The sequence below is a fragment of the Armigeres subalbatus genome, chromosome 3 (genome assembly GCF_024139115.2).
Source record: "Armigeres subalbatus isolate Guangzhou_Male chromosome 3, GZ_Asu_2, whole genome shotgun sequence".
NCBI classification, from domain to species: domain Eukaryota; kingdom Metazoa; phylum Arthropoda; class Insecta; order Diptera; family Culicidae; genus Armigeres; species Armigeres subalbatus.
Window position 1 is genome coordinate 223,526,659 of NC_085141.1, and position 12,516 is coordinate 223,539,174.

At 37.3% G+C, this 12,516-nt stretch overlaps 1 protein-coding gene across 4 annotated transcripts in view; it reads left to right on the forward strand.

The window, feature by feature from the left end:
- Positions 1–323: 323 nt before the first annotated feature.
- The window catches only part of LOC134220273 (disco-interacting protein 2), a 571,865-nt gene continuing 559,672 nt past the window's right edge, over positions 324–12,516 (forward strand). For 2 of the 4 annotated variants that reach the window (XM_062699282.1, XM_062699284.1), the window contains exon 1: positions 324–1,444. In XM_062699282.1, the coding sequence (XP_062555266.1) occupies positions 1,360–1,444 (85 nt within the window). In that variant the 5' untranslated portion in view covers positions 324–1,359. The remainder of the gene's footprint in view (positions 1,445–12,516) is intronic. The other 2 variants (XM_062699283.1, XM_062699285.1) reach the window with 2 other exon arrangements.

Consider the following 12,516-nt stretch of genomic DNA (forward strand, 5'->3'; position numbering starts at 1 on the left):
CAATAGTACCTGCATCATATTATGTTACCTTTTAGTTACCTCATAAAATTTTACCACTTCAATCATTTAATAAGGGAATGAAGTCATTTCTTATTCACTAATTTGGAAAATAAATTAAACGTGTATTTACCACCCCCATCTATGCTCCCAGCATAAAACTTTACCGCATCATAGTTGATTGGAAACATCACCCACCCATCACACAACACCATCTCACGGGTTCAACACCATCTCGCACACCAGATGAGAAAGAAGTGAGAAAGAGAACTGCACAACGCAACCAACGGGTGTTCGCGGCTAGCTCAGGCTCAGTTCGGTGTCGGTGCAGCAGTTCAAGAGCGACTTCGACCGAGCTAGGACGGCGACGGTGCTGATACTAACTAAACAGATGTTTGACCATCGTGTAGTGTAGTCCAGTGGGAACCGTCTGGGCCGGATTTCCGAATAAACATTACCGTATTTCGCGGGTTCGAGCTGACGCTCAGCTGTTCGAACTACAGTGATTCGAATCAAAGCTGCAGGGAGGGCATTCGCTGGTGTGAAAAATCTGGAAGTTCAGCAGTTGAAATTGGAAAGGGGATTCTTTCTATCTATCCTTTCTGTTGATTGAAGATATTGGTGCTTGCAAAGTGCTTGATTTGCGACACGATAGTGTAAGTGAGGATGGAGGTTTTGAAGTGAGAAGTCTTGTAATGGAAAATAGTTGGCGAATGGTTTGAATAATTAGCAAATTGTAAGTGAGCAGTACAAGTGGAGTTACAAGGGATATCACAAAATCGTAATCTGCATTGATTACTGCTATTGTTTTGTGTGGTTCGTGGTCAGCAATCGATAAAACGATCAGCCACCTTTCTCATCCTTCTGGGTTGTTTTTGTTCAAAAGTGAACAGTGAGCAGTATTAAGTGAGAGAGATTTGTGTTGTTTGGGGACGCAAATTCATACATTGCCTCTCTCGGGTGCTGCAAAACGTCAAAGCCCGCTGTGGCTGTCTAATTTTGATACCATCGCTGCTGCTGCTGCTGCTGGAAGTGAAGAAGGCGCGCCTATAGCACTTGTATGAGTGCGCCCCTGGAAAAGTGGTGGTAGTGCAGTGCCGTATTTTGCTTCTCTTCGCGATTGATTGTGTATCAAAGTAAGGCTTGCGATTGCGAAGCAGCAAAAAGTGGAAAATACAAGAAATTAACGAGCAAATAATGCTTTTGATTGGTTAAAAATTGAAAGAAATTAATGCGAATTAGAGTGATACTGTGAGAACCAGTCGGTGAAGCAATTTTCTTTGATTAATAATTGATTGGAGTTTAACCAGTGCCCGAGTGAGTGAATTTAAAGAGCCCGCAACTTCAGGATCGGTGGAAAAGATGAGTGACATCATTGTGGATTATGGGAGCCTCCCGGACGATATCCGGGAGAAACTGGCCGAATTGGAATTGGAACTATCTGAAGGTAAGTCTTTCAACCAGTTCCCCATGTTTGAACCAAACCCGTGGTGGTCCCGTGTCCCAACATCGTTGAAAATCGCAAGCAAAATTTTCGCAGACGGATCGATAATTTAATGTCATTTTCTCCCATGGTTTTCCACCACCTGCTTGTCGTTCTTTCCTTCTTGCCCACCCATCCGCCCACATTGCCCGCAGCAGTAACCATCGTGCATGCGAATGGGACCCGGCTTTCCCCGTTTGTGTCGCCAAGGATTTCCCGTTGCACGGTGGGGCACTTCTTTATTATCCTAAGTAGCAATTTAGGTGTTATTGTGGTTCGGTGGATACATGATTTGGGCTGGAGAAATGGTGCGATACCACGAAGGTTGTCTGGCTAGGATAACTTAGTTTAGCCGTCAATTATTCGTATCATGTGCAAGATTCTTGCAGTGAACGAAGTATCAATTCAAATACAGTGTAACTCCCCGATTTTGTCTACCCCCGATTTTATCACGTTTTCGATCCGATTTTATCACGTTTTCGATCCGATTTTATCACGTTTTCGACCCGATTTGGTAACTCCAAAAAAAATTCGAAATTTTAGTCGTTCTTTTTATCTCCGTAAATAATACCGCAAACAACAATGATTTTTATGAAATAAATTTTACCGCTTATGATTTACTATGAATAACTTTCAAGTACCTGTGAAGGATTCTGTAAGCATTTTTGACAAGAAATAACGAGTGCCGTACACGCATTTTGCCTTTCCAATTGTTCATATTTGTGAAATGATTAAAAAAATTGAAAATAATTTTTTTTTTCCGATTTTTGTCACATGCCCTAAATTGGGCATTTACCAGGGGGTGATAAAATCGGTATTGGGTATTCGATATTAAAAAACTCAAAGGTTCAGCCCAATCGGGTTGTACGCAAAGGGACGTTGAACTACGTAGCTGTATGCAGTGTTGGTAGAATCATGCTCAAATCTCACTCACCGAAGCCTCATGCACGAGCTGACTCGCTTGCGATTCTGCAAGGAGAGCATCGCGCATGAGTTTTTCACACAGAATCGCATCGTTTCGCTCATTCGCCGAAAAATGATTTCGTTCTAAAACGTGTCAATGCCCAATCGAAGCGTATTTAACGTTTACGTATGAACTTGTTATCCATTGTTTTAAGCAAAGAAAGTTATTCTGATGAATTCAACGAAGAAGAACATGCAAATCGCGAGTCGAATCATGGACGATTCTCTGGGCCATGAGTCGGGTGAGGTTTACCTCGCGCTTGATTTTAATCGTGGATGAGATTTGAGAATTTGAGTTTTTACCAACACTGCCTGTATGTAATCTACAGGTTTTCGACTATTCTGTGCGATGAGACCAAAGCTAGCGTTTTTCAAGCCCAGCCTGAATCTGCTTTCGATGTATTTATTATCAGACTAAGGCCGGAGTGGCCAGTGCTGCACATAAAAGTCTTCTCCATGGCTGCACTTCACTAACCACGCAGTCTGCGGAGGGTCCTTCCCTCCGATGTGATGCTTTCGATGTGATGTATATAATTTTTGGACCAACATTTGAAAATGAAGATAAAAATAAAATTTTCAAATAATCGAGGATGAACAACACTCTCAAGCGTTCACATATCCGAATTACCAATTGATAAAAACTCGCTAGAGAGTAAGAATCGTTCGATAATGGTATCTCGATTCGGAGCATTGGTAACAATGCCAAACATCAGATTGAACTTCATTGTTGACATTAAATTGGTATTAATTAGGTTTATATTATTTTAAATGATAATCGATTACACAATTTGAAAAGTAGAAGCCTGACTGATAGTGTACAGCTGCAACCATCACCGACGCAAACTGCTACAGAGACTTACCACCCATCGCTAAGTCAGTCTAAGCTCCTGGTGGCTCATTACAGAAAAACCCATTGCGAAAGCTGGGCTGTCAACGGTGTTATTGATAATAATAATTATTCCTTCACGTGAATTGCATCGGACTTAGCGTTTACTCCGGCAAACACCTACGAATCAGCAAAAACGAGCCAAAGAAAGTTTACCAGAACGCATTTACTGCAGCAGCGAAGAAGATTCCGCGCCCCTCTACTGCATCAACAGACGTAAGCAAGAATGCCCCCAAGCTTTCCAAGGAAAGCGCACGTTTAAGTTAGCATAAACGAACTGCACCAGCTAAAAGCCTTGCAATGGCGGACATAAAAAAACTTTCAATGAATAATTAAAGAAATGCGCCCCAATAACAGCGATTTCAACAATGCTTTTCTCACAACTGGCCCTCTACTAAAATTTCAATTTCTGTTCGCTTCATACTCGTCGCTCGCTTGTGACACCTATCCATACTGTTCTTCATTGTTGCGCTCCCTCTTACTTTGAGCTTTAGATGTTGTACTCACCGATAAATGCCAATAAAATCAATAATGATTGAGTCATGTACGGTGATCAAAAAACTTTCCCAATTAGTTTAGCATTTGCTTCAATTTTTTTTACCTCAGCGTGCAAGACGAAGCTGTTTTCTTCAATTTTTAGTTGAACTTTATTAAAGTGCTATTTTCTTCAAATTTCTGTTATAAAATCCGATGTAAATTGTAGTATGGCTTTGTAATACATATTAGTTGTAACGGAGTATTTCGTAGATTGCATACTGATAGCTGTCATGTATATTCTTTAACTTGTTTACCCCAATTGCTTATGGATAGCTATTTGAGATTTAATAGCAACCCAATTGGAAGTCCAAAATGATAAAGCATGAAAGATACCATTGCCGGTCATGCACTTCTTCTCCGTTGCTAGGGAAAGGGAGGAAATGATGATATGACATCTACTTAACGACTCATCGTCGCTCTCATAGATGTCAAGGAATTGGATATGAATAAGTTTTAGCAGACGTTGGGATTGTTCACGCTAAGAAATTCATGTCACTCCTTTGTTGATTTTCCAGGGATGGGCGAATCTATTAAACATGCCTGGCTAAATAGCCTAGGTTTAAGCGCCATTGTTCGTTCTCTGAAACGAGAAAAAAAGCAAATATATTAAATGCCTTCCCCCTCTATTTGTATCCTGCAGAGTGAAATCTCTCCAAAATGTCAAGACTCACGTGTCATTTGACATAATGTAATTTGAATGACATTTTACCTCTAACGCATCAGATTACGCGATTTTATATCTAGCATTGACCATATAAAATTTATTTCATAAACAATAATTTTTCATTCTGTTTAATTTTTTATGCCGGAATATTGAAAACTTTTGGAAAATATGTAAATTTTCGTAGAATTTTATGACTATTAAAAACAAATGCGAAAAATGACTATTAAAAACAAATGCGAAACACAGGCCCCGGTAGGCCCCTAAACAGAATTGTTAGAAAATCTAACTATCACCGGTTGGTTGTACAATTGTTACAAGTCTTACGAGGTAAAACATAAAAAGGTTTGGCGTTTTCCGTCAGTTTGAATAATTCTAATAAATAAAATAAACGTTCTAAGAGTGAAATCAGTAGTGATTTAATTTCATTCCAAATTTCGGACCACTATTTTAGTTTGAATCTGGAAATCATTGTGTTTCTGCCAAGAAAGGCGCCGTAATTGCAAAGTGGAACGATCCGAAGATAAAATGACGCATTCATACACCATAAGAGTAAAATCAGCAGTGATTCAAATCGTTTGGGGCTGTCAGTTTGAATATGAATCTGAAACATTAATTTTCCCAGCAGCTGTTCTAGATTCAGTTTTTATACCAGTCAACTGTCAAAAAAAAATAAAACTGGTATAACGCTCCGTTCTATTTTCTGCAGTTTTGAACCACGATTGAAACACGAGATTCCATTATTTTTCAATTGTTTTGGTGTATAAAGGCGTCATTTTATCTACGGATCAATCCACTTTGCAATAACGGCGTCTTTCTTGGCAGCAACATAATGATTTCATTTAATTGAAAATTTGAAAAACATGAATGGAACACTGCTGGGGAAACCAGCGAGTTTGTTACATTTTGCTCCGGATTCAAACTAGAATAGTAGTCGAAAATTTGGAATGAAACTGAATCACTACTGATTTCACTCAAGAGTAAAATCAGCAGTGATTCAAATCGTTCGGGGCTGTCAGTTTGAATATGAATCATTCATTTTCCCAGCAGCTGTTCTAGATTCATTTTGTATACCAGTCAAATGTTTAAAAAATAAAACTGGTATAACGCTCCGTTCTATTGTTTGCAGATTTGAACCACGATTGAATCACGAGTTTCAAATATTTTTCAATTGTGTTAGTGTATGAATGCGTTATTTTATCAACGGATCAATCCACTTTTCAATTTCGGCGCCTTTCTTGGCAGCAACACAGTAGCGTAACCACGGGGGTGGTTTTGGACATAAAACCCCTCCAGAGACAAAATTTTTAGAACAATTTTTTTTTTTTCGATAAAAGAAATGTTCAGAAAGACCCCCCCCCCAGACCAATTTTCTGGCTACGTTACTGCAGCAACATAATGATTTGATTTAATTAAAAATTTGAAAAACATAATGGAACACTGCTGGGGAAACCAGCGAGTTTGTTCTATTTTGCTCCAGATTCAAACTAGAATAGTGGTCGAAAATTTAGAATGAAACTGGATCACTACTGATTTCACTCTAACAATTGAAAAATATTTGAATCTTGTGATCCATTCGTGGTTCAAATCTGCAGAGAATAGAACTGATCGTTATACCAGTTTTATTTCTTGACAGTTGACTGGTCTACAAAAAATCTGGAACATCTGCTGAGAAAATTAATGTTTCAGATTCATATTCAAACTGACAGCCCTGAACAATTTGGATCACTGCTGATTTTACTCAATGCTAAAATCCCAAAATACAAAAAACAATAAATTATAATAATCGTAGGAACATCGTTTATTTTAAAGCTCAATAAATAAAATGTAAGGATTATACAACGAAAACTTTCTTGAAGTTATCCAAAACGCGTTCGAAATCATAAATGTTAGTTGACGAGTACTTTTGTGTCAACCAAACACATGGATCAGTTGCTAGCTCGCTTTTCTTTTATGATTTATCGTGATAATTTGCTATCCTACGTCGTATGAAAACATTTTGAAGAAAATCAGGACAAGGAAACAGATGAATTGAAAACTTGATCGACCACGGCAAAGCCTACTTCCTGTAGTATGGCTTTGTAAAAATCATAAGAAAGTAAACAAAAAGAGCCACTGTTTTGGACATTCGACGTTTTCAAGAATTAGGCAAATCAAAAATCAATGTACATAAATAAGTATAAATAAGATTCGTTTGGGGATTTTGTTTAGGGAAGATCCATTAATTAGGTAACGCTAAAATCGACAATTTCCAGCATATCCTTCCCTTCCTATACATTGTTCATCGCCCAATCTGCGCAGAAAGGATATCTTAGAGTAAAATCAGCAGTGATTCAAATCGGTCGGGGCTGTCAGTATGAATATGAATCTGAAACATTCATTTTCCCAGCAGCTGTTCTAGATTCATTTTTTAAACCAGCTAAATGTCAAAAAAATAAAACTGGTATAACGCGCCGTTCTATTTTCTGCAGATTTGAACCACGATTGAATCACGAGATTCAAATATTTTCCAATTGTTATGGTTTATGTATCCGTCTTTTTATCTACGGTTCAATCAATGATGATTTCATTCAATTAAAAATTTGAAAAACATGAATGGAACACTGCTGAGGAAACCAGCGAGTTTGTTCTATTTTGCTCCAGATTCAAACTAGAATAGTGGTCGAAAATTTGGAATAAAACTGAATCACTCCTGATTTCACTCTTACACTCGAGACTTTCAAGCTATCGTTTGCTGATGATTTTAAATTAAACTGGAATAATACAATTGACCTTTCCCGTTAAAAATTGTATTTTGTTTTATTGTCTCAGTCGATTTTTTGGCTTATTTAAAGTCAACTTTCCCAAAGAACTCATATTTTTTGAAGCCCCTAACTATTTCAAAATCGAAAACAAAAACCGAAAAAGTGCTGCACGTGTGAGCCGGCCTGAAAAATACACCCGATGTTCGTTCAAAATCGGCCAATTTAAAAAAAAACAGCACTTTTTCATTTTCACGCAGACGTTCTACGATTGACGTTTGTTACAAAATTGGATCTACTGCTATTAGACGAGAATCTGTTGTGAAGGATCTAGGCATTCTATTGGCGCTTTGATGTTGCATGAAGAAGAAGAAGAAGCAGAAAGATGATAATAAAAAAAACTCCATGGAAAAGCATACGAAGAAGTTTTTAAAACTCTTCTAAAAATTTTTAAAAGCTATTTAATTAAAAACGGTAAGTAGTTCGGGGTTGCACTTTTCTTCTATTGTATAATAGGCACAATATTTATATTCGAAATTTTATTTTTTTGATATTACACTTAATACACAGTATAAGAAAAGTCCAACCCCATACTGCTTACAGTTTTCAAAAAAATTGCTTTTAGAATTTTTGAGAAGAGTTTTAAAAACTTTTTCGTATGCTTTCCCGTGGAGATTTTTTCCATGGTCATCTTTCTGCTTCTTCTTCTTCATGCAACATCAAAGCGCCAATTAGACTCTCAACTGGTTTTTAATAATCACATCGGCATTATCATCTCGACAGCATCGAAAACACTTTGATTAATTTTCCGCATAACAAAGCACTTCAATAATATTCAATGTATAAAATCGCTCTACTGCGCGTTAGTGAGGTCATTACTAGAATTTTCTTTAGCGTTTCTTGTCTTCCCTGGAATAATCCAATTGGTGGTGTTGGTTTGCGTGGGAGAGCTATCAGATTCGTCAAATCGTCGTTTGAATCTTTGTTTACAAAAGCAGATAAGTCGTTTTGAAAATTTTGTCTTGAATTATTTTACCACGTCATGAAGAACGCTGCCATCTTATTGGTTTGGATCTGTTGAGTGATCGTCGCGACGTTTCATAGGCTCTTTTTATTTCAGATCTCCTGCAATCGCGATTTATTTTCCCGACCTTGCTATCTCAATTGAATTTTAATATCCCCTTTCGTCCACTTCGACCAAACTCTTTCATTTTCATGAGAGGTGCTCGTACAAATTATGTGCAAAATGAGCCACTTACTAGTTTGTGTCGCACCTACAATCGCTGCACCACCGCATTTTATTTTCATCTTTTCCGGGCTGTACTTCGAAAACGATTTACGACACTCCTCTCAGCTTTCCACAGTACCACACATTAGTACAGGTAGCTTTATTATAATATATATTTTATAGCATTAAGTAATCTAAACCAAACCATGTATCATTGGAATTGTTGTGCTTCTGTTGATATGAAAAGTTGAGGAAGTTTTGTGCCCATTTGGTTCTATTCAAATGGGCTTTTTCCCCTTTTCCCTGCTCCAAAACCAATAAAACTGCTCCTCTTCTAGTCGTTACGTAATTTTTGGACGCTTCCTTGGACAGTTTACAAGGCGCAGTTTCGCCTACTATGCAAGACAACCTCTGCCGGGTCAATTAGTACTCGATAATTACATAATACATATTAGGGTGGCTAAAAAAACACTTTTTCAATTTTTTGATGGGCCGCCCTCTTATTCGGTTCAATTTGATGCCCTGATGCTCTGGACAATATTTCAGCCAAATCGGTCAACGTTTGGACGGTGCTAAACTCGTCGGAAGTTTATATTCAAAAATGTATGCAGAAATATCCAAAAACAGTGATTTGCAGCTAGACGGCACAATTTACGATGAAGAACTGTGATACTCATTCAGATCTTGCAGAATTAAATACTGAATGTTATGCAGAAAACCGCGAGAAGATTAGAGTTTGTTAGGCAAAAATATTAGCATTTTACAGGAGTGTTGTATGAGTGAATTTTTTTCTTTTCAAAGGTGAAAGAAACGAAATTTGCTCAAACCCCACTTCAGAGAAATGCTAATAACTTCGCCGGGAAAACACTAATCTTTTACAATACAATTTACAATTTTGTACAATTTTGGGCGTAGTTAGTCAAGCGATAATCTATTGAAAAAAATCAGGCTATTTCAAATACCCGAAAATCTAGGACAAAATTTCAAGAATTTCATTGGGAGTTTACAAGCGAATTGCTAACGGAACTCCTGGAGGCATTTCCGACATTAAATTTGCCCAAGAATGACTTAGAACATTCCTCCAAGTATTTTTTCGGAATTTAGTCTAGGGATTTTTCCAGATAATTTTGTAAAGGAATGTCCAGATGAATATTTACGAAAGAACTGTTAAAATTAAAATTTTCTATCTCCAGCATCTATAGCTGTTGTCTGATGAATATTAACTTGAATATTATTTCTTGCAATTTTATCTTTTGACATTTGCAATATTTGACCTGCCCACTGAAGTGCGCCGTATTTAAAAAAAAATCATAATACTTCCTCTTTTAAACATATGATATTCCCCTTGTAATTCGTGCGTAAGCACCACTCGTCATTTACTGGCCCTCACTATGTATTATACGCAGCACCTTCCGCTCGGAAAATTCGAAAGCTTCCTAGTTATGCGAAACTGTTTTATTGCCGGGAAGAACCGCTCCACTGTCATACAACCTTGCTACGCGAATGCCCGCAAGTGAAAGGACAAGAGATGTCAAACTCTATGTGCTTGTAGCGGATTGAGTGTTACTTGCAGTGCTCCCAGTAGCATTAACAGAGCACTCACTTAGCACCAACACCATAAACTTTACCACAAGTTCATATTTAACGTCAGGGACACTTTCGGTATCGCACACTAGTCTGCCTCTTTACATTTCATGTCCGTAATTGCCCACCGGTAGAATTAAGGTATTATAAAGAACGAATTTCTTTTCCGTCTGCATTATACAAGGTCTTGTCTTAGGCCTAAACTTGTTATGTACGTCGGGGGTAAATCTATTCGTAACAGAGATACTTCACAGTAAACGTCTTTGTTAGTATTTGCAAACATATCAAAGGTATTTTTTCTACACACCCCTTTGAAGCACTATATCAGCACAAGCAACACTCAGCTTATCTCTGTCTCTACACGCAACCATGTACTTCATTACTCTTGGGTTTTGCAGACGGAATGGTGGAAACTTTTGTCTCACTGAAGATTGAGATTGTAATTAACTCTACAAATTGTTATAGATAGAAATATAAATGTGGTTGGTCGACTTACTTACGTAACCAACTTACTGCCCATAAAAGTATGAATGGCCCACACAGAAATGGAATCTCTCAAATATGGGACAGTTGTGCTTGTAGCAACAGCTTAGCTTCAGTAACATGCAGTCGGAAATGAAATTCGCCCTAGTTCATGCGATAGCCTATTTCGGACATGAAGCGTGAACACTGTAAGAAGCAGGCCAGTAAGATTTAGGGTTTTCAAGTTAAATGTGCTGCGAACAATATTCAGTGAGGTTCTTGTACATGGCGTGTGCCACAGTAATGATGAGACACTGTATCTAGAGGAAAATATTATGAATCCTATAAAATATGGCAAACTGATAAAGGGCTGGCCATCTAGTTCGAATGTCGGAAGAAAAAAAATGTGAATACAACAGATAACCAAGGCTGGAAATAGATGATACTTGCTGAAAAAAAATAAATAAGATTGTGAATAAGCAAAATAAAACAAATATTCACAGAAAAAAAAATTACAAAAGTTTAGATTCGTTTCTTAGATAGGTTTTCTATACAAAAGAGGCAACAAATAGGGGAAGTGCACCGGTTTTGGCCAACTTAGTGCCTAATTTGGCCAACCCTGTAAAATACATATTTTTCCAAAATAATCGATCAGTTGAAAGCAGCGTTGAACCGTGAGGGATACATCTTTTAGTGGAACTAATGAAACCCACGCGAATTGCTTTATTTTTGTAGTTATTCGCAAAATTGGCCAAATTAGGAACATGGCCAAAACCGGTACAATTCCCCTATGTATATTTTTTATTCTTAGGGCTAATTACAATAATTTATCCATTGCTGAGTTATCAATCGACTTTTTAGACGGTATATTAAGGAAGAAAACAATAAAAATCACTTTTTTCAAAAAATCGCCGATGAAATATTTTTAAACACCCCGTACCTCATTTCTAGTGACCTTGCCTAACTTTCTGTGAAAAAAATCAGAGGTACATGAAACTTCGATAATAATCCATTTTTTACACCGTGAGCCATTTCCAAAATAAATTATAAAGAAATCTCCTAGGGAACTCCGGAATATTTTCCTGAAGCAATTTCCGTAGGTATTTCCGAAGATTTTTTCTTAGGAATTCCGACCAAATTTTTAAAGAAATTCTCGATGGAATTTCTAAAAAAATCCGAATAAATTCTTGAAATATGTAATTCGTTAAGGAATTTCCGAAGTAATTTTCTAAGAATTCTCAAGACGCAAGTATTCCTTAAGGGTTTTTTAGGGTTTTTCTAAGGATTTTTTAAAGAAATATCTTGATTTATTTCCAAAAAAAAATCTGGACCTATCTCCACATTAATTTTCTGTGAATTTGCCGAAAGAATTCCTGGAGGATCATTCTGAAGAAATTCTTGAAGGATTTCACAGAGAAATTCAAGAATTTCGGAAATTCCTTCAGGAGCTTCTTCAGAAATTCCTTAAGGAATTCGTTCGGAAATTCCTGAAAGAAATTCCAGTGGAATTACGAAAGCCGACGGTATTTGATAACCGATGGAATACATGGAAGAATTTCTGAAAGTATTGCTAGAGGAATTCCTGAAGGAAATTCCGGAGGAATTTCTAAGGGGTTTTTGAAGAAATTCTTTCAGAAGTGAGAAAAAATTCACGATGGAATTCCTGAAGGAATTTTCGAAGGTATAACTGTAAGAATTTCTGGGTGACTAACCGAATTGATTCCTGGGGAAAGATTTTCCGAACTTTGGAATGAATTCGTGAAATATCACCTGAATGATAACGAAGCAACTCCGAAGTAAATTTCTAAGAAATTCTCGAGAATATCCGAAGAAGTATGATGATGGATCGACTGAAATCCCGATATTTTTGGTTTGTTTTTGGCAAGTCTTAATTCCAGATTCAAAACAGGGTTTTGTTTTACTGCTGTCCGAATTTTCGAAGGACTTCTCGAAAAAATTCCTGGCATAATTCCC